At 40.5% G+C, this 25,460-nt stretch overlaps 3 protein-coding genes across 18 annotated transcripts in view; 1 reads left to right on the top strand and 2 right to left on the bottom strand.

The window, feature by feature from the left end:
* The window catches only part of TEX10 (testis expressed 10), a 49,720-nt gene extending 32,255 nt beyond the window's left edge, over window positions 1-17,465 (bottom strand). For 2 of the 3 annotated variants that reach the window (NM_001031008.3, XM_040684471.2), the window contains exons 1-6: window positions 17,112-17,465; window positions 14,023-14,211; window positions 12,729-13,435; window positions 6,877-7,120; window positions 5,095-5,207; window positions 3,184-3,422 (exon numbers count right to left, since the gene is read on the bottom strand). In NM_001031008.3, the coding sequence (NP_001026179.2) occupies window positions 3,184-3,422; window positions 5,095-5,207; window positions 6,877-7,120; window positions 12,729-13,435; window positions 14,023-14,202 (1,483 nt within the window). In that variant the 5' untranslated portion in view covers window positions 14,203-14,211; window positions 17,112-17,465. The remainder of the gene's footprint in view (window positions 1-3,183; window positions 3,423-5,094; window positions 5,208-6,876; window positions 7,121-12,728; window positions 13,436-14,022; window positions 14,212-17,111) is intronic. The other variant, XM_040684462.2, reaches the window with a different exon arrangement.
* LOC107052684 (translation initiation factor IF-2-like) lies at window positions 16,595-17,416 on the top strand. The gene has a single exon (XM_015282446.2). The coding sequence runs from the start codon at window positions 16,595-16,597 to the stop codon at window positions 17,414-17,416; it is 822 nt and encodes a 273-aa protein (XP_015137932.2).
* Window positions 17,466-18,385: 920 nt separating the features above from the next.
* LOC420992 overlaps window positions 18,386-25,460 on the bottom strand; it is a 65,298-nt gene continuing 58,223 nt past the window's right edge. For 11 of the 14 annotated variants that reach the window (XR_001465296.4, XM_046929868.1, XM_046929869.1 and 8 more), the window contains 2 exons: window positions 24,964-25,164; window positions 18,386-22,484 (listed from right to left, as the gene is read on the bottom strand). Coding sequence is in view for 13 of the 14 variants with exons in the window: in XM_046929868.1 (XP_046785824.1) it covers window positions 22,405-22,484; window positions 24,964-25,164 (281 nt within the window). In the remaining variant the exon portion in view is untranslated. The remainder of the gene's footprint in view (window positions 22,485-24,963; window positions 25,165-25,460) is intronic. The other 3 variants (XM_429803.8, XM_004935181.5, XM_025148314.3) reach the window with 3 other exon arrangements.

The raw sequence follows: 25,460 nt of genomic DNA, 5'->3' as shown, positions 1-25,460 counted from the left end.
ACTTGAAGGTAAACTGCTGCTCTAGTCATACCTGAGAAATGCAAGAAAGAAGCAAACCTTCTTATTATAAAGACCAGATCCAGAGTTTGATCCTAAACAATGGAGAGATAACTTCAGATGATGTCTTCAAGACTTTCAAATTAAGTGGTGTGTTTCACCTTAGCATAAATAGCTACTCAAACTCAGACAAAAAAAAAAAAAAAAGACTGCAAAGATACCACCATACTTCTGATGCATAATGCCAAGGAGGTTAACGATGGGCTTTATGTAATCTCTCCTTTATTAGGCTTGGCGTGGTGGGATTACTTTGCTTTGGTTTTGTTTGTTTCTGTTTTTTCCTAACTAAATTTCCCTCCTTTGATTTCCACTGTGTTCTATGAAAACATTGACTGTAACAGCTCATTTTTTCTTTTGTGTTCTCTTCCAAACAAAGTAAACACTTTCAGACCATTCATCTAAATTTAAGATAAATTTTAAACAATTCAGAGTTCTGCCTTCAGTGTGTACCAAGTTCTGGACTATCATATTGCACAATACAGCTTAGAATTTCTATGGCACCATAGAAAAACTAAAAAAACAAGCAACTTTTCTTCTTCCACAGACTATTTGAGGTTGGAAGGGACTTCTGAAAACCATTTAGTCCAAGCACTCTGCCAAGGCAGGATCACCTAAAGTTGGCTGTCCAGGACCATACAGCTTCTGGAAATCCCTACCCAAGGTGGGAACTCCACAGCCTCCTTGAGCAACCTTTGCTCAGTCATGCAGTAGGCAAGTCTTCCATGATATTTAGAAAGATCTCCTTGTGCTTCTAGTTTGTGCTATTTGCGTCTTGTCCTGTCACTGAGCACCACTGAAAAGAGCCTGGCTCCATTTTCTTTGCAAGTATTCACAGACATCTATCAGTTTCCCATGAGCCTTCCCTTCTCCAGGCTCTTTCAGCGATTCCTCATATGAAAGATGCTCCAATCCTTCAACCACTTTGTGGTTCTTCATTAGGTTATCTCCAGTAGCTCCATGTCCCTCAAACTGGGAAGCCCAACAGACATAGGACTCCATGTTGCATTACCAGTGTTGAGAGGAGAAGTTGGATCACTTCCTTCAGCCTCCTGGCAACACTCCTCATGTAGTCCAGGATACTGTTTGGCCTTCTTTGCCACTAGCTCATAGTCAACCTCATGTCCATTGAATGTCCTTTTCTGACAAGCCATTTTCCATCTGGGTAGCCCCAGCTGTTCCTCCTCACGTGCACTTCCTCTTGTTGAAATGCATGAGGTTCTTGCTAGCCCATTTATCTGGCCCGTAGAAGCTGTATTTACTCAACATCTAGTAAATTAGGTTTAATCTTACATCTCGGCAGGCTTTTTGTACTGCACAAGGATTATCTAGAAAGGACAAGGGAAACCTTCCACACAACAGATACAGATTTCTGAGGTAAACAATTTTCTACTTGCAGCAAAATTCCTGAGCCTTTAAAGAATCAGCAGACAAGATGCACACATACCAATCTTTTGGAAGTTCACTTAAATGTGTGGAGGAATTTTTCTTGTGTCTTTTTTTTTTTGGTTGGTTTTGGGTTTTTTGTTTGTTTTTGTTTGTTTGTTTTTTAAATCTCATTTCATTAATTTTCTGCAATGTCTAGGAAAATTCTTTTACCAAAACTGCTACTTCAGTTAGACAAACCTTTTTTCTACAATATCTTCCAGAAGTCTGGTAGACAAAGCAGTAATCAATGTTTTAATACAAGAAAAAGCATGAAGCATCTGACTTAACAGTTTAGTAATAGCTGGAAACATTTCTTAAGCAACAGCTCTTTTGCTTTAGCTCAGATGATGAGACAGACACATCTATGACTGTGGACAATGATCTGTTTTCAATAGGAGGCTCAATTTTGAAGCGTAGATAGGAATGATTAGTTACTATCTTTGTTGTCTAGGAGATAGTAGGAGATGCTAGACAGATTCCTAACCAAAAAGGATTTGGAAGGAGAAGCTACTAACTGCCGAAATATATTTCAGGGACATCTGACATCATCTTATCTTACAACATTAGCAATGAAAACTGTTGCCAAGGGCAAAGCGCTTTACACAAACTCCAGCTGGCTGTGGAATTCAGTTCTACCAGACTGATACACAACAGACCATTGCCACCTTAACGTTTACTGAAAAATTCTTTTCTTTAGTAAGTCTTGCATCAACCACTGAACAGGCATGTCATGCAAGGTCTTATCTGGATCACAGTCAAGGATTACTTCGGCAAAGCAGAACACACGATGCTCTAACGGTCCTCTAAGTCATAACTGGAATGTATTTTCCCTTTGAAAAATATTAAAATCAAACACTACAACAGCTTTCATCAGAATCATCCTGGCATTTCATAGAACAGTTTGAGTTGAAAGGGACCTTTAAGATCATCTACTTCCATTTCCCCTGCCAAGAGCAGGGACACCTTCCTCTACAGCAGGTTGCTCAAAGCCGCATCCAACCTGGCCTTGAGCACTTTTCATGTTACCGGAGAACTAGTACTGTCATATGGCATTACTCAAGAATGCTTACAAGCTACATTAAGGATTTTAAATAAGGACTGAAATATGAAAGCATCACACAGCTCTCCTCCCTGGTAATTATCTTCTTCCAATAAACAAAACTTCTCATTTCTAAGAATGTCTTAAGAATGTTGCACCAGGGTAAGTTTAGGTTGGATATCAGGAAAAACTTCTTTTCAGAAAGGGTTGTTAAGCACTGGAATAGGCTCTCCGGGAAGGTGGTTGAGTCACCATCCCTGGATGTGTTTAAAAACCATTTGGATGTGGTGTTCAGGGACATGATTTAGTGAAGGGTTGTTAGAGTTAGGGAAGTATGGTTGGGCTGCAGTTGGACTTGACTGATGATCTTTAAGGTCTTTTCCAACCTGAGCAATTCTACAATTCTATGATTAAGATGTAAAAGAAGTAAAAACAGAAGATGGGTACAAAAATACATTAAATTTTGAGTATCAGCAGTATGAAGTTAGCACCATTCCTAAACAGGAAACAATTTTCAGTGTCGTGAGTAAAATTCAATTTACCTGCATAGACAGAACATACTATGGATGTAATAACCAAGGATATAAGACAGAGCGACCCAGAAACAACAAAACTCAACCTTTCCCAGTGCACAGATATCACTTTTGATAAACTTATCTTACCTTTGTTCTGCTGTATTTGCATTAGTCTCCACGTCACACCCAGCAATCTATTCACCTGCTTGCTATTCAGCCTGCTGCCATCCTGGAGAGTGTCTGTCACAAAATTCCTTATCATGTCCAACCAACCAGAATCCGCCTGAAGCGTTGAAGCACTCGCTAGTGAAACCATTATGTCACACAAGGTTAAGTTCAGCAAAAGATGGTCTACATTGTTTGACGATGTCGTACAATACTTGTTGCTAATGAGGAGCAGAGAGAAAAAGAAACATCTCAACAAAATATTCTACATCTTTCAATATGTTGTTACTTTGGTAGGGAAAAATAAATAAATGCCGAAGTTTTAAAGCAAACACATGCTTTAGAAGTCTTCATATCTGACTTTCACACCACGTTCAGGTAAATTACAATCTTTTCTGCCACCATGATGTCTATTTCTCGTATTTATTGTGGTAGGAAGAATCAAAGCTCTAAGCTGTGTCCCTTGGACATTTTTATCTTGTCCTAATAACACTTCTGAGTGCCTAAAATAGGAAAAGAACACTGCAAAATGACTCCTCACTTTCAGATTCTCTTGCATTTCTTCTGAGAGGAATCACACTGTTTTTGTCACTACCACATAACAACAAAAAGCACCATGAACAGAGAAAAAATCATTTATGTACCTTTTTACAAACTCCTGTGGAATAAGTAATCTATTTGTCACCATCACCATATCCTACCAAGGTCTGAAAGTCAAAATTGAGAGTTACCAAGAAATTTATCTGCAGAAAGCTGCAAACAGGAATGCCTACAATCAGAACACAGAGTTTTGAAAATGACACAACAGAGCACTTGAAAGTGCATGAAAGTAAAAGCAGTTAATCTCCAATTCAATATAGTCAACTGTTACTACAAAATGAAGTCTCAGCCTGTGAGTATCATTTACAGATTGCATAAATGCTAGTAATTTTTTTCACATTCAGAAAACGTTGACTTAAATGCTACCAGTAGTGCTATGAGAAATTTCTATAACATTCTGTGAACTTCATGAACTTAACGGGCAAAGTTTAGCTGAAATAAAAGTACTTAACTGGGAGCTATCCTACACCTTTGATACATATGCCCTTCCATGAAGGGAAAACACAGTACATATATATATATAACTATATAAACACCAAAGAGGATTTTAAGTATAAATATACATGAACCGTGGAAGACTCATAGCATAAAACAAGATTCCACTACTACACCTCCATTTTCAGTAGCACAGTTTGCTTTTACTTGGAATCAAAACAGATACTGGCTGCTACCCATTTACATGGATTGCAATGGCAGAGAACAACTCCAGAACAGACCCTGTGTGAATACAGTCTGACCTTTGGGAGCTGAAAAGGGAGACAGTCTGCTACCAGCCTGTACCAGAACAAAAACCATGTGCCCACTCTGCCAGCTCAGTAGCTAAGAACAGCGTAAGTTTGTTCAGCCTCTCCATGCCTGTTCCATACTGCCTTCCCACAACTGTCAGGCACAACATGACCCATGCACCCCTCTCACTGTACTCATCCAGCAGAGGTGGCTGAAGAAGCATGCTTTAAACACGTTTTGAAGCAATTAAGCAGAGAAAACAGAAGACCAGTCAGATTAACACGGATCACCATTAAACAATACGCAAACTTCAGATTAAAGCTTTCACTAAAATACTTTCATTTCGTTAAAACAGCATTTTCGTTTCTACTGGAGGACAGTGAGATGACTTCTTATCCAACACTTTTAATAAGCAGAACCAAAACCCTCTGGTTGCACAGACCCTCCAAGGAACATACAATAAAAACAGCTTTACAATGTCAGAAACTTAGTATCAGATAAGACTCACATATATTGTCTCATTTTATGAAACTAAGAGCTGTGACATGACATGGAGATTATTCTTACCCTTTGCATGAATCTTTCTTTTTGTGTTTTACTGTTTCTTGTAAAGAATAAGGAAAATTACGCATGAAGTGGTGCTTGAAATCAACAAGGTAATTCATTCGAAGCCATACTTCCTATTAAGGAAAGCAGATGACAGAAAACATGCTAGTAAGTAAAAAACATCATGCACAAACTAGAAGGTTCACAAAACAGGGGATACAATTCAAGATTATAACATTTAATCTAAAATGGACTGGTATGTGTTCCTAGCACACACTTAATATGCAATATTAAACCAATGTAGTCAAAAATATCAACTCAAAATGCTTTTACATTAGTTTATCAGAGTGATACTCTGAGTTACTTGCAGTGACTGTCTTGAATTTTCCACTAAGACATATTCTGACAGTGCCTTCACCTTCCCCATTATTAACACATCTGTAGTTCAAACCCTGCCAGCATAAGACAACTTCCATTAAGGAGTCTATCCTTACAGAAAAAGGTTATTATGTTCAAAAATAATTGTACCTTGTGGGTTAAGAGCCACTCAGTCACTGTTCCATACACACGCACACACAAAAGCCTACATTGCTACCATATTGGTCAGGCACAATAATCTTTATTTTCAAGTATTAAGAAAATGACCATCATACTATTTCAAAGATTAACAGGCATATTCAGAGCACTTTTACAAAATGTCTCTAATAACCACTTTGGCTCTTACAGCCCACAGACTTATTAAATAAGCGAAACTTTCATTTTCAAACTGAGCTCTATTTGAATACACTTTATATATAGAAGTGACTACAAGGGAATAGAGAGGATACAATTATAAAACACAGTATCCTCAAAAAATAAGTTTTACAGTCGTCATTTTCTTTTAAACAATGCAACTGAACGTACATAAAATGTCTCACACCATGACAAGAGTACTCCTTCCACGTGACCAAGAGGCAGGCACCTTACAGCCAAGGGCAGCAGCCCTGAAATAACCTAAAGAAAAAGGTCAGCAGCTGCAGGCTGCCACAGCCTCCTCTCTGCCTACTTCCAAGTCCTGACAAACAGATGAAAAGCTAAATGGGAACAGCATGCTTTGTTTGGCCACACCAAATTCACCCCTCAGGCTGTCTATGCTGGCTAACACTGGTCTAATGAGTTGATTCCACATTTTTTTCCAGTAATTATTCTGTATAGTTCTACAATCCTATACAGAGACAACATCAAAGAGCTGTGAAGATGTTCCTTCCAACTAGTCTCCAGAGCCAGCATGGAAAGTGTGCATTTGCCAGTTTGCAAGGTCTTCTGAAGAGCAGCAGAAGTTACAAAAAAGGCAATTGATTTACCAAGTAAAGAAACAAATCAGAGCAAAACTTTTAAGGCTGTTTTCCAAAACACTTGGTTTTGATTCGGTGCCATGGGTGATACTTCCAGTCATGGCACAGCAGTGTGAGTTCTACCAGTCAGTTAGAAGATTTCGTTCCACTGTCCCTTACCTTTCCAAAGGCTTAGGGTTTGTTTTCACCTCTGCTTCTCCAATGTGTGAAACTTTTCAACATGTGAAAAGAACAAACACCTCCGTATTTCCTCAAATTAATATTCTAGAAGCTATCTGGGAGACAATGCTCCTCTTCTCCAGTATGAATTTCAGTCTTAAAACCTTCCATGCTGCAGTCACCAAGGATTCCTGGAGACTACTGCTGACCTGAGCAATACAGTCACCAACTCACCCAACCACCTCACTGGTTTCTGATCAAAACAAAAATGAACTGTCATTATTAATGCCACATTTCAGTTCTCCCTTACCATTTTGTATGTTTCATCATGTCGCTTTGTGAGCTTCCACAACAAATGTATTATACTAAGCACTTGCTGCATAAGTTGCTGACAATCTGATTCCAAAAGATTTCCGAGAATGGGAGCTGATTGTGCAGGAGATGCTTCAATCCAGCACTCAATCAGTAATGGAATTATTATCTCAATAAAACCCTTTAAATTCTCAGCCGAGGACAGGCCTTTTTCTGCACTGTCCATGACACTTGCCAGAGACCTATATGACAAAAAGCAAAAAAAGAAAAGACAAGATCACATCTCTGAAAACAGTTTAGAGCAAAACCACCTTCCTGCTTTCTTTATACCTATATATAGATATATACATATTTTTTTAACATGTTAAGTTTGCCTCTTTTCTTGCTAGACATTCAATTTGAAAGGGAGCTCAAATCAACTACCACAAACCCGGTCCTGAGCCTCCCCACAAATTTGTGTTTTTAGAACAGCTTCTTACATGCCATTACCTCACTTCCCATTGTTACATGTAGTCTATAGAAGAGGGAGAAAAATGACTTGCATTATCATATCACCTTCAAGCAACAGATGAGATTCCACTGTGCTCAGCACAACAGAATACAAAAAAAGCTTTAAGTCCCTTGAAGCAAAATAATGAAACTGACTACAAAGTATTGTCAAACGCATGAGGTTTATTACAGTTAGTGCTGAAGATCATTATTAATAAACACAATGGTTGTTCATAACCATAGGAAAATAATTAAGCAAAGATATAATCAATTTATAATATATAATCAGTTTAAATTAGAATAAAACTCTGGAGAGTGACTAGCTTGAAAAATTGTGAAAATGTCTTGGTAATGAAGACAAATAAAAATTATCCAAAAATGAAGAGATAGATTAAACTAAATATATAGATTACATATCCTAGAAAGCAAGAAAAACAAGCTTCTCAGAGCACTTCTTAGTCCAAAAGGGATTCTCCACACTGATGACAAAACTCTGGTCCTGGATAAATTCAGACAATTTATATCCATTCTGTAAAGAAAATTCTTTAAAGAAAGCAACTCCTGAAGAACTTCTGCTGTTGTGATGCAATACAGAAGCTTTTGAACGGGCTCCTAAACAACAGATGCACACCTGAAGTGGGGAAAAAAAGCAACACAGAAGAGCAAACACAACTTCAACTTAGAATTGCTGATGCTGCATTCCATGATAATTTTTTCACAAAATGCTCAGAGTAAGGAATTCCCCTAATTCTGAATTCCTAATACAGGTAAAAATTGTATGCTGAATTTCCCACCAAATCCCTTTCTATTTCAGTGATATTCTCCAAGATGCTTCTACAGATATAAATTCCAAATGAGATTTGAATCACTATTTGCTTTCTTGCCACAGATTGTTTATAAATACGTCAATTTCAGATTGGATTAAAGAGATACAGCTGCTTTCTCTGGTCATTCTGCAATTTCCAAACTATCCAATTACTTATACCTTTCCAGGACATTCCCCTCTCCCTTCAAACTCGGCAGTAGCAGCAGCAACCAATGTAACCAGTCAACTTAATTAAGCTTTTCTCCTATTAAACTAAAGCATTGTTTTGTTAATTGTCTACAAGCTGTAGACACCATGGTGAGGGCACCAGTTTCTTTCAGACTACAAAGTTTAGGGCTAAGTCCAATATAGACATATAAAGACACGGCAGACAAATCTGATGTGCCAGTTATAGCTGTCATGAGTCTTAAAGCATCACTGGACAAGAAAGTCGATATCTGCTGACACCTGTAATTTTACTGAACAATGTTGTCCTGTAAATATTAAGGACATGAGAAGGCTTGGCTGAAATTGTATAGCATCAGTGATTGGCTAACATAGTTCGGAAGTCTTTTTTCTTCATTGTTTCTCTGAAAATAATAGCCGGTATCACAGCAGAGCTCTGGCATTACAGCAATCTGGACCAGAAAAATCACCTTGTTAAACAATGAGCAGCACAAAACATGAGAAGTTGGCAGTACCTGAATATTCCTACAGATGTATAATAATGCATAACCAGCTATTTTAATAGACACTTGACACAAGGAATGGGGAAAAAAAATAAAAACTCTAAGAAGAGAGAATCAGTGCCAAAATGGACTCAATCAGATGCTGAAAGTATCTGGGCAAGAAAACTTAGCAGAACTTTCACGTCCCCCCAACAAAAGAAGCCCACACATCTCAAGATATTCTCTTTCACACATTCGAGGTTGACAGCAAAAGGGGTAAATAAAATTTTGCTGACAACAACAGATTACAAGTGTAAGTGTAATCTGTTCAGCATGCATTTGATGAGTGCAATATCCTTTGCCAACACATGGTCACCGGAACAAGGAAAGTTGGATGCCAAATTAAGTGTTGACCTTTTTGTCACATATCCATTATCAGTATTCTCTAACAGTAAGGTGGCTCTGAGAAACACCAGAAAGCACATTACCTTCACATCAGGATAAAATATCACTGAGTGAAGCTGTCAGATACTCATATACATAGGCCTTTAAGCTGTCACTTCTGTTAAAATGCTAATATTCTGATGAAAAATATCAAACAAAGTAACTTTTTTTCATGGTAGCTTATCTGCAACTTGAGAATAGGAGAGTAAGAGAAATTTTGGAAAGGAAAGACAAGGAAACACAAAAGAAACAGAAAATAGGAAAACAACTGCCAGCTGCTTAAAATAGGAAGTCACTGGAAGCTAGTAATTATTTTTTGATCATGAAGTCTAAGTCAGATTACTGAGCTCCTCTTCCTTACAGGTGTATCCATCATCAACTATAGCAGAAAAACACTCAGCTGTATTCTCCACCTCTATCTGATGCACAGGTCACAGTGTATGTTTACTACGCTCTGTCTTCCACTTTGGTCACTCAAGTCTTCTCCAATTTACTACGCAGCTTCAGTTTGTTCTTTCTCAGCAGGAACAGATGCTCTACTGCTTTACTTCAGTACCATTTCCAGTCCAAAAGAAGATCATACACCTTGGTATCACCAAATTCAAGCTGTGTGGGCTTTCCATTTTCCCGAACCTGAAATTAATTTGACGCAGAAGGCAGCAGTCAGTGCATAATGCAGAGAACATCCTATTAATTTCCTAATTTATTATGATCTTTTATTCACATATAATAGGAAGACCTAACACACAACAAAAAATAATAGTCTTATGATGTGCACTGCTGAACCATTCAGCACTCCAAGCTCAGAAGAGATCTACACAGTTTACCAAGCACTGACACTGCCGTCTGTCTTGAAAATCTTGTTCAGTAATCACTAGATTATCTAGGATGTGGCACCCCTACCTACAGAACTTCCAAGAGAAACAACTTGGGAACTAAAAACAATATATATATTATTAGTGATATTTGTACTTTTTAAAGAATGAAGTTGAAACTTATTCCTGAATGTGTTTAAAAACCGTTTGGATGTGGTGCTCAGGGACATGATTTATAGGAGGGTTGTTAGAGTTAGGGTAGTACGGTTGGGTTGCAGTTGGACTTGATGATCTTTAAGTTCTCTTCCAACCTAAGCAACGCCATGATTCTATGAGACCTTCTGTCATCAAAGCACACACACAATGCAATTATAGCTACTTCTGGTTTGATGGACTCTTCACTACCTATAGTTAAGACTTTACAACTTCTGCATTGACTTCTTCAAAGAAAAAAGAAAAATACAGTTTGACATTCTAGAAGTCTTCAAAAAGCATTAAGGACCTTTCACACCTCTTGCTTGAGGTCATTTTTTGTCTGTACAGTAATGGTCGCAGCAGAGGCAAAAGGAATGACCGTCAAAAGCCATTGCTGGGATTGGATGAGAAAGAACTAAGCTTCTTCAGATTAATAGAAAAGATTTCACAAAGAAGGGCCTCAAGCTGTAGGTATCTACCCTGTTTCTCACAGCAAATACAAAAGCTACCAGAATACCTTTTGCTCTTAATATACCATGAATATCCAGTAAAATAAACTTTATGGGCCCTTAAAAAAAAAGAAAACCTACACCAAAACCATGAGCATATGCAATAAAAAAGAAGAATATTCAAGTACCTTGTACGAGTATTCTTTCTCTTTCCATTCTTCTGTTCTGTTGCCATCAGCTTTCTCTGCCAACTTTGCCTTGGATGTTAGCAATGTTTCCTTCTACTCTTCTGGCTCCTCCTCACGCTTGCAAATGGCTTTTTGAAAGTATTTATAACCAGAAGCGGACCACGATGTTTCACCGAAATCTAGCTCCTCAGAAAAGGGGAATCCAATTCAGGTGACACCAGATGTAAAGTTTACTTTCCTAGACCTTGGATACAATGCACCTATAACTACTACAGGGCACAGAGCATCACACACTGCGCATCATTCAGTGCACAATACAAGAATCCCCTGATATTCAATGGTCCATAATTATATGATGCTGACTGCACAGATGAAATCCTTAGGACTGGTTTTCACTGAGCAGTGAACCCCTCTGCTGTCTCAAGACTGGCTTTCACTGCAGCAGATATTGTTGGTTGTGACTGAACTCTTCTGCTACAGCAACAATTACTTTCATAAGAACAAGCTGCATATTTTATTTAGCTTAATGTAAGTGTCCTATAACTACTGTAAGTAATCTACTCTCTACCAAGAGGAAGTCTAAGGGAACAGGAATGGAACAGTCACTCTTATGTCACCGGCATGGAGATGGAAAAGACCTGCTAATTCAGACCAATACCTGTGGTATTAAAAGAGAACACCACTTCCTCTGCACCTCCTTCAAAGACAGGAGGTAGACATAATGATGGATTAAACAGTGAGTTTTATATATTTTCTTCTGTCACTGATCCCCTTGGATGAATTTGGTAAAACCCACTTCCGTGTAGTTGGTCTTCCCCAGCAGTAAAACAAGGATTGTGGTTTCTCTTCAAACCGCTTTGAAATCTATGAACTAGAAGTGCTGCGTAACAGCTAAACAGCATTTCTTTTTATTGTCAGGTAGATCATTCCAGGTGTTCCATCACCACATATATAACATCTACAGAAGCACATATACATGAGAATGGCAACACTCAAAGGTATCATGAGAAAAAAGCTGGGGAGGGAAGGCTCCCCTCTGGTTTGAGGGGTGGGCAAATCAGGAAAGAGGGAGAGAAACAAATATTGTTAGTTATTTCTCCCTAAACTTCACCTCAGACCTACTTAGAGAGTTACTATAAACCACACAGACCATTCTGTGACTAAACAAATTGTGCCTTTTCCCACTTCCAACAATGTGTCTCAGAAGAAACACCTTTTATTTATAGTGAAGATATAAACTGATGAATTAAGAATGCCTCAAACTGGAAACTCAGCAGAACTTCAAACAGCCAGACATACTATTTTACAAAGAAGTTATTTGAAAATGAAGAAATTAAGATTCCCTCTAACGGTATTATACTCTCTAAGGTAAGAACATAACATTTCAGTCAAATTCATTATCACTGTGTAAGAAATACATTTACATTCAGTACAGAGAAATCTGTCTGCTTGCCCCTACACTTATCTGATAGCCTGCAATAACATGTAGTCTTCGGTTTGCAATCCAAAAATAACACTCAAAAGTTGCTCTTCCAGTATTATCATATCATACAGCTTTAACTTACTAGCAAGAAAGTTCATTATCTACACACAGTCCACTCATCTGCTGAGTATTTCCCAGTTTTCTCAGCTACTCCAGTAAAACTGCACATTACCTTAAATGCCCTGAAAGACCCTTTAGAGGCAATGTCACAGCAAGAATTAAATAGTTGCTCTCAACAGCAATAAGCCACAGTTTATCATTAATCGTAACCATACAGCTGATATTAACTTATTTTGGAATTAATGTTTTCTCACCTCAATCTAAACGATGAGCTCATCTTTGGTCGTAAGCCACCATTTTCATACAGATGTATGTGTTGTTGATTATTTGCATGGACCTTCCAGCTTATAAATATCGGGTTCCTCACAGAATGAGGGCTATCCTTTTGTTCTTGAAGCCCCTCATCTTCTGTTTCATTGGATCCATCAACCACTGCCTGGAGGAACTTCTTGAGCCTGATAAGTACGTTTAACCTCCACTGCTGAGACGTTACTCTGCGGTTTGGGTTAACAGACAGCATCCAGGAAAGTTTCTCTTTGCTTTTCAGTCTTTTTGACAGTTGCTGGTGAGAAATAAGCTCTACAAAATTCTTCAGTAATATACTACTGCGGTCTGTAAGAAGAGCTGGGTATGCTTCCAATAAAATGTCCAGGACCTTCAGCGAGTCCTCCTGAATTCCTTCGCTGATGTGAGTCATGGCACTGGAGAGATGGGCACTTACCAAAGGAAAAAACGGAGCAATCTGCTCAGCTCTTATTTTTGAAGCCAAGAACTGAAGCAGGTGAACAGCCGCTCCCCTGACACCAGAATCTTTGTCTGTAAACACTGCTGCCACTTCACTAATTATATTTGAAAGGTGTGCATCAATTAGAAACGGATACTGAGACAGGAGATCTTTGAGGCCAAGAAGCGCATTTTGTTTAACCCCAGGACTATAATGGTGCATCTGAGAAAGTAAATCCTGGAAGGAAAGAAACGTATTTGTTACCATTATTACTCTGAGCTTTCTCAACTTCCTTACCGATGTTCCAGTATTTCATTTTTTAACTAAACATTAAAAAAAATACAGAATCTGTTCTAATGATGCACTGCTGGCTGTAGAAGCGTCGTCATTTCAAAACAAATACACTATTGGGTTTGTGGTGCAGCAATGAACAAATCAGCAATATTCAAAAACAGGAAAAACAAGATACCACAACTTGTTCTTCAGGTAACAAGATAACTTCCATACTTAAGTAAATATACAACCCTACTGACTTAGCAGAGGTTTTGAAACCCTGCTCTTACATTGTAATGTAAGACTTTCAAAAACAGCATTAATCCCAGTTACTTAGAAGAGGATGCAACTTCAGCTTTCCGTTGCTGAAAAGCCTAGCCTTGAGTTATAAGCAGGTCCAGCAATTTAAGTCATTTAGTTCAAGGCTCAGCTTAGTTTTATGTCTCCATTTTTCTTTTTTAATACATCCCTTTTTCCTCAGACTCCAGTAACTACAGGAACTCAGGCAAATGTCATTATCTACCATTCAGAATGTATCACCCACCACATACCTTTATGTTAAGTTTTCTGTTTTGTGTAGTAAGCATTCCATCTTCTTTAAGCTGCTCAGGAATTTGTATGGCCTTTGTTTTGAAAGTGGTATCTGTTGCATTTTCTAGCTTAGGCTTTTTCTTCCCAACTTTTAATTTCACTTTCTGGAAGTCTTCCTGATGTTTCCTTTTTTTAGTCATCCTGATTCTCTGCAAAAAGACATTCAGAATTTCAATTTGATTAAACACATTTCCCACCAAAGAGCAGTGAACTCCTGGTGAAGGCTACAGGTCTTACATATTTCCTCTGCATAAACTACCGCCCGCTACTGAGACCAGATGCTTGGCTAAACAGACCTAAAGCCCCTCGTCTTCTATTTGGTTGTCTTCGCTCTGAGAACAGCTTTATTCAAAAAGATCACCTGAAGATCTTCATCATCTACTGCTTTATCAGGATATGTTGGACTTGTGGGTTCCTTTTGGTTTTTCTTTGTTTGCTTCTTTTAAAAAAGGTCCTGCCAGTAACAAAGCAAGTTTTTACATACTCAACACGTGTCAAGGCTAAAAAGCTCATGGAGTGTCTCATTTCATCTGTACATTGCTTAGCAACTCGATCACAACCAGCACAGCCGTCTACACAGGTAAAATCACGGATCTCATCAGGCCTTTGCTGATAACACAGCACGCAGGACCAGGCACACCTCCACCACACTCTCAGAAGCACAGGCTATGCATTAAAGATTAACAATTAAAAGGAAAGGAGGAAAAAAACAAACAAACAAATATAAAAAAGCACGGAGAATGAAAAAATGCTGAAAAGTTAAGTCATATTTAATAAGGCATAAAAAATAAGGTGGTATCAACAGCTCTACTTAGATGCATAGTCATACTGGACCAGACACGCAACGAGCAGAACAAATTAAAACCAACGCTTCAGTTTCTGCTCGGCCTTCAACGCATCTGTACAGATAAGAGCATGTTTAGTTCAGCCAGATCAAAGAAAACACACTACACAGCTGCTTCCTTATCTTGCTTCCCCTGCCACTCCCATACTTCTGAATTCAGTGCCACAATGCTCAACATCACACACAAATCACGCTCAGATTTCCATTAATTAAAACCACAAATCCAGAGTCTGATGAGCCCTAGAAGTGGTCGTGGGGATTACTACAATTTAAAAGGGGAAGGAGGGACAAGTAGAAAGTGGTTATGATGTCTAATGTTCCACAGCTTTCTAGTAACAAAAGATCATTTATGCAGCTGGAAATCTGATTGCTTCCAGATCTCATTGCATACAGCACTTATATCCAGCTTTAAAGGTTCACGCTGCCAGGTCTATAAACTTGATTCTTTTTCAATGAAAGGGAATCTCTCTTTCGAGCTACTCTGTGGGTAGCTGGCTTTTGGACATGACTAATATTTGAACACTGTGAACATAAAATCCAACATTTCAAGATTAACTTTATTGAAAAAAAAAGCATACCTTTGTGACTAAACCTAGAATGAAGTGGATATGATCGCCACTCACTACAGCTAATAGAATTCCATAGCTGGTTTTTCCAAAGGACTTCAGATTTGGCAGATTTGTGCTGCATTACATTATTTCCCATCCACATCACAGCTCCATGTAAGGCCATTTGAACTGAAGTTTTTGCATTAGTATTTACTGACTGAAAAGGTTTTTAAAAACACCTTGGGCTTTGATCCTCCAAAAACAAGACACGTTAGCATTCAAGTATAACAACTCTGGTTTTATAACCTTCTGGGGTTTTGTTTCTTTGAGGTTTTTTTAAACCTCACGCATCCTTTAGGGAAAAATTACACAGAGTTTTTTCTCTCCTCAAATGCACAATGCAGGAATAGCTGAAAGCTCCCTGTCAGAGGGAGCAGTGAGGTAACTGTCCCTCTGTACACAGCTCTGGTGAGGCCGCACCTCAAGTAGTACAATCAGTTTTGAGCCCCTCACTACAAGACAGACACTGAGACCCAGGAGCGTGTCCAGAGAAGGGCAACAAAGCTGTGATGGGTCTGGAGCACAAGTCTGGAGAACAGGAGGCTCAGGGAAGACCTTATCCCACTCAACCACCTGAAAGGAGGTGATAACAGGTAGGAGTCAGCCTCATCTCTCAGGTAACAGAGATAGGACAAGAGGTGATGGCCTATAGTTGTGGCAAGGGAGGTTCAGGTTGGATATTAGGGAGAATTTCTTCTCATAAAGAGCAGTGAGGCAGTGGCACAGGCTGCCCAGGGAGGTGGTGGAGGTCATCGTATCTGGGGGTGTTCAGAACCGTGTGGATGTGACACTGAAGGACATGGTCAGCGGGCATGGTGGGGGTGGGCTGGTGGTTGGACTACATTACCTTAATGTTTTTTTTTCCCCCAACCTTAGTGATTCTATGAATGCTTACTGCCATGCTTGCTTTAACAGAGACATAAAGGTCTCACCCTACATGACAAAGCATCTGCCTTCCACCTAACATTACCATTATAAATGCAGGCATGCACACACCTGAATAAAATTAAGTCACTTTAAAAGAGAAAACCTATAAAATATATTCTCTTCTTCCAGAGGGAAGCAGTAGTTTATCTTGCAATGCGAATATTAGAAATAACGAATACATTAGAAACCTCAACACGCCCGTTTCCAGCTGTTCCGCAGGAGGCCAGATCAGAAAGAGAACAGTTACAAAACCGGAGCTGTGAGAACACCACAGTCGGTGTAACGAGGCGCTCGGCAAACCCGTGCACACTCCAAGCAGCGGCTCCGAGCACCTCAGCGAGGCTCCCGGCCGGCAGGACCCGGCGCCGCAGCCCCAGCCGTACACACCTGCCGGCCCTCCCGCAGCAGCACCGAGCCGAGCGCAGCCACCGCTTTCTACACGAAGGCGAAGCACCGAGAGCCACGCGGCTCTCCCCAGCCCGGCCCTGCCCGCTCGGGACGCCTCCAGGCGCTTCTCGGCCTCCCTCACACCAGGCTCGGCGTGCCGCGGGGAGCAGCGCTTCACCGCCATCCGCCGAACCCGGCCCCGCGCGGGCCCCAGGAGGCGCCGAGGGCCGGGCCCCCACCCCGCCCCGCAGCCCTCCTTCCCGCCCCGCCGCCGGTACCGTACCCGCCGCCCGACGCGGGCGGTGTCCGCCTAGGCAGCCGCTCGCTCCTCCCGGCGCATCTTCGGCCGCGCTGCGGCAGCGCGCCGTGCCGTGCGGCGGGGCCGCCCTCCAGCCGGCCGTCGGTTCCGCGGGTAGCGCGGCCACGCACTCCTCGCGGCGGCCGCTTTCCCGCGTAGGGAAGGGGGGCGGTTCACACAAAAGGCGGCCGCCGGCGCGGGGCGGGCAGGGCCGCGCCGCCTCCTTCCCCTCCTCCGCGGACACAACGACGCCGCCGGGCCCCGCGCGCGCCGCCCCGGCCCCTCACTAACCACGCGGCAGCGGAGCCCCCTTCCGCCCCCGAGAGCCTGCCCGGAAACGGCCGCCCACGTGAGCGGCGGCGGACAGCGCGCGCGGCAGCGGACAGCCCGCGTTTCCGCTCAGGGGCGCCCCCTGCCGCCACGGAGGTCCACTCAAGCCGCTTCTTCAAGCGAGAATAATCCATTTTTGGGTTATTGCTTTGTTGCGCGAGTGGTTCTTTGTACTGTTTGCTTTCTTGCTAACAATAAGATCTTAAGCACTTTTTTTTTGCAAAAGAAGTATTTTGTACCACGCTATTTTCACAAGGATTGACCTTCAGGAGTACACTTGTGGCTTTTGGCTTATGCCAGCTCCATAAAGTTCCGAAAGACACCTTTTCCACTTGGCAGCAACGCATAATTTCAAGCAGGGAATAGATGTATTCTGCGGTCAGCTGCTGAAGTGATTGTCAAGCAGCCTGCAGGTCTCACTCTGCCGTCTCCTCTGCCCACAGCAGCCAATCCCACCTCAGTGCAACTCAATCAGGTCACTGAAGTAATTACATTACGCTGTCCTGATTTGATCCTACATCGGCTACGACTTACACAGCACAGGAAGCATTTCACCACACGAGGTCTCACACAATTTAATTAACAGAATCTGAGCTCTCTTGGCTCAGACTTCAAATCTGTAGTACACAGTAGGATCACTTTCACACCTCTATAAGCTCAGCTACTCCAGCTTTGGAGTTGTATCTCATTCTGGCTTCCATCCTTCACTGTTTAACATTTTGGGAAGCAAGGTCCTCACGCAATAATGGGGAGATGCTGGGTTACGAGTGTCTCTCTTACCTCCTGCCAGCATTTACTCTGAATCTTTTTAGGAAGTGCTAAAGGTCATTTAAAACTTGTTCGATTACATCTCACTCTACCTGCAGTGACAGAAGGTAGGTGTTAACAAGTATACCAAAAAGAATATTTTCAATGAAACATTAACAATATTGTGCTCCATGAGAATATTTTTAATTATGCTTCTAAAATGAATTCAGGTAATAACATTTCCTCTCACAAAACAAACAAACAAAAAACCCAAGCAGTATTTGCATTTACAAAGTAGAAAAACACTTAAAAGCCTTTAGAATAATTTCAGTGAAGGCAATGCAGTCACTATTAGCATTTCAGGTTTCACATAGAGTGCCATACCTTCAGGCACACTATATGGATTACGTACATTGATACCTAGATCAAACTCACAAGACAGGGCCTGCTGCTTCAAGAGGGATAACCAATTCTTTACTGAGAAAGACAGTCCTAGAAGAAACAGGAAGCAAAACAAGAGGAAACTAGCAATAGAATGAGACATACCGGCTTTAAATTGTGCCAGGGGAGATTCAGGTTGGATATTAGGTGACATTTATTCTCAGAGAGAGTGGTAATGCATTGGAACAGGCTGCCCAGGGAGGTGGTGAAGTCACCACTGCCGGAGGTGTTCAAGAGAGGTGTAAATGTGGCACTGAGTGTCATGGTTTAGTGGGCAGGGTGAGGATGGGTTGGTGGCTGGACTTCTTTTCCAACCTTAATGATTTTATGGTTCTGTAAGAGCAGAACATTTCCAGAACTTTATAACCAGAGCTCATCATAACCTACACCAGACAGTGAGTCTTCTGTTGCACAGTCAAAACCTTCCATTTCCTGTCAGTTCACCTGTGAATGCCCTTCTCTTTTCCACTTTATGCCTTCTAAGAGATGTTCAAGTTCTGCAATTTTGTTGAAGACAATTTCCCCAAAGCTCTCTGACGCCTCACTCTTTTAAACCACACAATTCTGGCATAAGTTAGATGTTATCCTTAAGAACTGTTTTGGAATAGGTATACAGTTTTCTGTTAGCGTGAGAACATACCAAGCCATCACAAAACACAGGCAGGCAGAAGAACAAACAAAATAATCTAGCTCTTTTAGAGCCTCTATTTGCACCAGAAAAGAAAGCTTTAAAGGGAGATTAATTGTCCAACTGAATGTGCTATGTTAGACATTCTTTCCAAAAACATTTCCAGAAGCATACACTTTGTCATTTTTGCATTTGCTATTTTGTCTTTGAGAAGTACAGTGGCACTCTGCAACACATCATTCAAACCATTCTATATCAGTGTGCTATAGATTCAGAAGTCTTTCCATTTTCAGCATGTGCTTAATGGACCTGAGGAAAAAAAAATACTTAAATCCAAGTTATTTCCCCTTAATTTTATTTCCATTAGGAAGGATTCCACAGCCAGTGAAAAAGAAGCTGTTCCAGAGGTGGCCATTTACAAGAGCTGAATAGGCTATTATTTTAATTAATAGAACGTTCTGCACTATGAAAACAAAAACATGAAGCTGCTACTATTGCAGATACTTCAGGAACATATTTGTATTCCAGGTAACCTCTAAGCTGTTTTTACTGATCAAGCATATCTTCATCAAGTAGACATGAACGCTGTCCCTATTATAGTGAAAACAAGCTGGAAGAGCTACTGTTCCACCTCTGTTTCTGATGAGAACATATTTAAAGGCATTCCAGAGCTTTTTCATTATTACTTTAAAGAAGTAATTGTTTTGTGTTTTAACTTCTTTAACTGTCAATGAACTGTTTTCATTCCTAGCTAACCATACTCCTTAACTGCTGCTTTCTTTGTTACCTTATTTTTTCATGGCATCTTGCATTCCAGGATGTGAAGATGTGAAAACACAAAGATGAGGACTCTCAATTTCATCCAGACGTCCAAAAACAGTAAGTTAACATTAAAAGGTTTGTTTGCAATCTGGCTCCGCCATGTCTGTATTATACCAACTTTCGACTGCAATGCTGAAGAATTTTAATCAGAAGCACTGAATGCTACTCAGGAAGCAAATCTGACCCACACAATTTAATTTTTTTCAGTTCTTTTCCCCAAACATAAGCCTGTAACCATTCCAAACATTTTTCTATCATCCTACAAAATTAACAGCAGCTAACATACAGAATCTCTGTCTATATACAGTCAATAACACTATTACTATAGGTAAAAAAACAAACAAAAAAAACCCACCTCACTTTAAAAGAGCATGAATTGAAGGACAGTATAAGCCAGCTTTCACTTTGTGCTTATACTGGTAAAATAAAAGAAGACAAAAGATTCTTTCACTACCATGTCAGCGTTTCTTAAGTATAGTCTGGTTACATCTCTTGGGATATACCCCTGAATTTGCAAGTAAGTCAACCTCTGCTGAGTTTGCTAACACTTCCAGTTAACTACTCTCCCAAAGTTACCTATAATCCATGCACTTAACTCAGAACTGAACTGGCATCACTGATTTGTTATAATATTTAATCTTTATTGAAAAACAGGAGACCAATTCATAATCCTTATATGGGAGGATACCCCTAATTTCAATAGCTTTTCAGTATGGTCTTGAAGCCACAGGGGATAATTTGACTGTTTGGTGTAGGATGCATTTGTACTGCTGACTGCTGTAGTAGAAGAGAAAGTTATTAGTAGTCAGCATGGATTCACCAAGGGGAAATCATGCTTGACCAATCTGGTACCTTTCTATGATGTCATGACCAGCTGGGTAGATGGGTGAGAGCAGTGGATGTAGTATACTTTAACTTCAGCAAGGCTTCTGATACTGTCTCCAACATCCTCATAGGCAAGCTTAGGAAGTGTGGAATAGACGAGCAGACAGCGGAGCGGATTGAGAACTTGCTGACTGGCAGAGCTCAGAGGGTTGTGATCAGTGGTGTAGTGTCTAGTTGGAGGCCTGTAGCTAGCAGTGCTCCCCGAGAGTCAGTACAATGTCTGGTCTTGCTCAATATTCTCATCAATAACCTGGATGAAGGGACAGAATGCACCCTCAGCTGATTATACAAAGCTGGGAGGAGTGACTGACACACCAGAATGCTGCGCTTCCGTTCAGTGAGACCTGGACAGGCTCAAGAGTTGGGCACAGAAGACCCTGGTGAGGTTCAACAAGGGCAAGTGCAGATTCCTACACCTGAGAAGGAATAACCACGTATGTCAGTACAGGTTAGGGGATGACCTGCTGGAGAGGAGCTCTACAGAGGACGTGGGTGTCCTGGTGAACAGCAAGCTGATCATGAGCCAGCAGTGTGTTCTTGTAGTCAAGGAGGCCAATGGGATGCTGAGGTGTATGAAAAAGAGCACGGTCAGCAAATCAAGGGAGGTTCTCCTCCCCCTCTGCTCTGCCCTGATGAGGCCACATCTGGGGTACTGTGCCCAATTCTGGACTCTCCAGTTCAAGAAAGACAGGGAACTTCTGGAGAGAGTCCAGTGAAGGGACACAAAGGCGATGAGGACCTGGAGCACCTCATTTATGGGAAAGGCTGAGAGACCTGGGACTGTTTAGCCTGGAGAAGAAAAAAATAAGGGGGGAGCTTATCAAGACTTATCCAAAGGACAGGAGTCAAGTGGGTGTGGTCAGGCTCCTTTCAGTGGTGTCCAGAAACAGAACAAGGGGCAATGGGCACTAACTGGAATGCAGGGAGTTCCATACAAACATGAGGGTGACAGAACACTAGAGAGGTTGTAGAGTCTTTTTCTCTGGAGATATTCAGGACCCATCTGCATGACCTCCTGTGCAACCTACTGTACGGAACTTGCTTTAGTAGGGGGTTAGATTACATGATCTCCAGAGGTCTCTTCCAACCCCTACAGTTCTGTGATTAACTCTTACAAAGAGCCATAAGAATCGATAAGAAAAGATCAGACTGCTAATATGTAAAAGATATTTAGGAAAATAATGGCTACTCATTTAAAAATACAGGCCAATGGAAATGGAAATAACATTAAATTTAACTTTTCCACAAATATTTTCACTATAGGAGAAAATAATAAGAATCTCAAAACCAAATTATTAATTAAAAGAACATCGTGCAGTATTTGGATATAGCAAAATCAGTTACATTGAGTTCATATTAAGCAAAAGAATGATTTAAAACTTACAGAAAGTAAACACTGCAATATTAACTCTGCTAACTACCACGTCAGTGTGTGCTGCCATTGCTTGGTCTTCTCAGAGTCCCACTTTCAGTCAGGATCTTTACAACATTTGGAATATCCATTCCTTTGATAAAGGTAAAAAAAAAAAAAAAAAAAAAAAAAAAAAAAAGAAACAGAAAAAGAAACTAAGTGCTTTGATAATACAACATTTAAAAGCACAAGTTATACTGAAACATTTACACTGATGAAATGAGTTTGGAGCTCTTATTAAGTGAAAAATACCCTGTTACCACCCATAGTTGCCTAGAAACTGTAAACCATATTCCTATGAACAGCTGCACTGTTTCTGTTAAGGGTATGTCTATCCTCCTCTAGTCTGCTACTGACTTTCAAAGATAATAGAATCATAGAACGGTTTGGGTTGGAAGGGACCATTAAGATCTCTGAGTTCCAACCCCCCTGCTATAGGCAGGGACACCACTCTCTAGACCAGGTTGCTCAGAGCCCCATCCAGCCTGGCCTTCAATGCTTCCAGGGAGGGGGCATTCACAGACTCACTGGGCAACCTGTTCCAATGTCTTACCACCCTCACAGTAAAGAATTTCTTCCTAATATCTAGTCTAAATCTACCCTTGCCCAGTTTAAAACCATTTCCCCTTGTCTTGTCACTACCTCTATGGCTGATTATTAGGAAGGCATTACCTGAAGTGCTCTGTTTTATCACTGTACCAGTAAGTCAATGGTCTCTCTGAAACACGAGCAAGAAGTTTATGTTGCTCTGATGAAAGTGATGGCCATTACTTTGGGGGAAGGAGGGGAGTAGTACAAGAAACACAGGGACAGCTCAATTGGTAACAACTACTCAGTGACCATAATCAAACACTAAGGGAAGAATAAGAACAGGGCAAGTATGTCTGAAGTCTGGTGGGTTGTGAGAAAATTACATTCTCCCAGCCTCAGTTCTTCTTTAGACAGGTAACTTTTCAAGTCTGCTACGGCAAACTTTTCAGTATTGCTTGGCGGGTCTCACACTGCCTGACTTTAATAACCACAGCATCCATAGATCATCCACCTACTGCAAGAAGAATAATCTTCCTGACCATATTGAAATCAGGTTCTCTCTATACTTTAAGTTTAGGAATCTGTTATTTCTTACGTCTTTTGATCCATAATTGCTGTCTCCACCCACTCATGATTTTGCAGATCACTTATAACTTCAGTCATCTCTTTTCCAGGTCAAAAGCAGTTCTAGTTTTCTATTGATTCTTACATGGAAAATGTTCCCATATCTTGCTGCTTTCTCTAAACCTTTGCAGCTCTAAAGTCCTTGATATAAGGGAAATAGAACTGCATGCTCTATTCCAGATATATACAAAGCATGTGTTTATACAGTAACAAAATAATGACTCTCATCTTGCTTTTCATTCTTCCCTTAATTCTTTGTACTCAGTTTGTTCTTCTGACTAGTAAGTTGTTATTCCCATGCCTCTAATAAGGAGTATTTTAATGTCTTCAGTCAATCAACATTTGAAATACTTTGAATAATGTTGTAATCAAAAATTTTGCCATCCAGATACTCATCCCTTTTTCCAGGTTATTTAAACAGCAAAGACCTTAAGCACAGGAACACAGTTCTACTGGGACCTCCTTATGCTGTAAAAAAGTAATTGCCCTTTTGCTATCTGTTTATTTTTCAAACAATGCAAAGCCTTCCTTCTTTTCCCACAGCCACTTAGTTCTATTTGAAGCCTCTGATCTATCAAAAGTACCTATGAAAAGCTTCCTGGAATTCCAAACTGACTATACAAACTGGATAACCTTACCTGACTCCTCTGCTGTCCCATTTCAAACATCTGCAGGAAGGCTATATGGAAGAATTGTCTTATTCATCTCTAACACCATCACTCTGAGAAGATCACATTCATCCAGGCGTTCGCCAAATTCCACCCTGCTTTCCTATGTAGTTTCTATTCACCTCTCCAACAGAAGGTGGTATTTTCAAAGACCTCCTAGAACCCTTTACTGCCTCTGCACAAAATGGAGTTAACTTTCTCAGCAGCCCACGTGGTGCTGTGTTTTGGCTATAACTGTGTTGATAATACAGCAGTGTTACTGCACTTGCTAAAGACAGCTTTCACAGTGCCAAGGCTCTCCCATTTTCTCTTCACTCACTACCCTCACACTGAGTAGGTTGAGGGTGGGCAAAAGAATGGACACAGCCAGGATAGCTTCCCCTCACCTGGCCAAAGGGATATTCCACACCACCTAACATGCTCAGCAATAAAAATAGGTGGAGATGAGTGAGGTGGGGAATGTTGTTCCTTTCCCCCTCCCCTTTGTGTCACTTAAAAACCTGTCCCAAAATGCCTACGTTGATTTAACAGTTATCACACAGATGAGATTCATTTTTTACCTAATAACAGTACGCTTGATTTCAGTTTACTATCTTTTACCCTGCAGATGTTACCATGCACAAATGAAAAAACAACTAGAAAAAAAAGTCTGTGATTAACACCTACCTAATTATCAACACTTCACAGAGCTAATAAAATTGTTATGTACATTTTCATACGTGTTTGTCTCTTCAAGTACACATGAAATACCTCTGAAAGCTGGATTTGTAGCCGCTATTTTATGTAGAGTAGCAGTAACTTCCTCAACATTCATATTTCTCACGCTGTTCAAAAATTCAGTGGTGATGTTGTTCTCATATGCTGTGTCCAAAGAGCCAGTTGAAAAGTTCTGCAGTTCATCCTCCTCATTTATTGATAAGGACTTCTTAGCTGATCGGCTGCATGAATAGTCTTAAAGAAAAGAAATAGGAAATGCTGTTTTTCAGCTAGAGAAGATTCTGAAGAGTCTTCATTACTTAGTTACCCAAATAGTCCTTTTCAAAACAAACATTTCCAGTCTAGCACAGCAGCAGCATCGTTAGTAAGGCCCACATCCAATTTCATTAATAACATTTTCACACAACTGAAGAGTCAAGAATGACTTCCATTTACAGAAAATCCTGGAGGAACACAGGTGGCAGGTGGGTGAAAGCTCCTTGTATTATCACTTACAAAAAGCAGCTAAGAGTTCAAATTCTTTCATATTG

This window comes from Gallus gallus, chromosome 2, assembly GCF_016699485.2.
Source record: "Gallus gallus isolate bGalGal1 chromosome 2, bGalGal1.mat.broiler.GRCg7b, whole genome shotgun sequence".
Lineage (NCBI taxonomy): Eukaryota > Metazoa > Chordata > Aves > Galliformes > Phasianidae > Gallus > Gallus gallus.
Note: the sequence above shows the minus strand (reverse complement) of the source record. Positions and strands in the feature narration are given on the sequence as shown.

Coding starts and splice junctions, on each gene's coding strand:
- LOC107052684 (XM_015282446.2), top strand. CDS start 16,595: ATGCGAATATTAGAAATAACGAATACATTAGAAACCTCAACACGCCCG.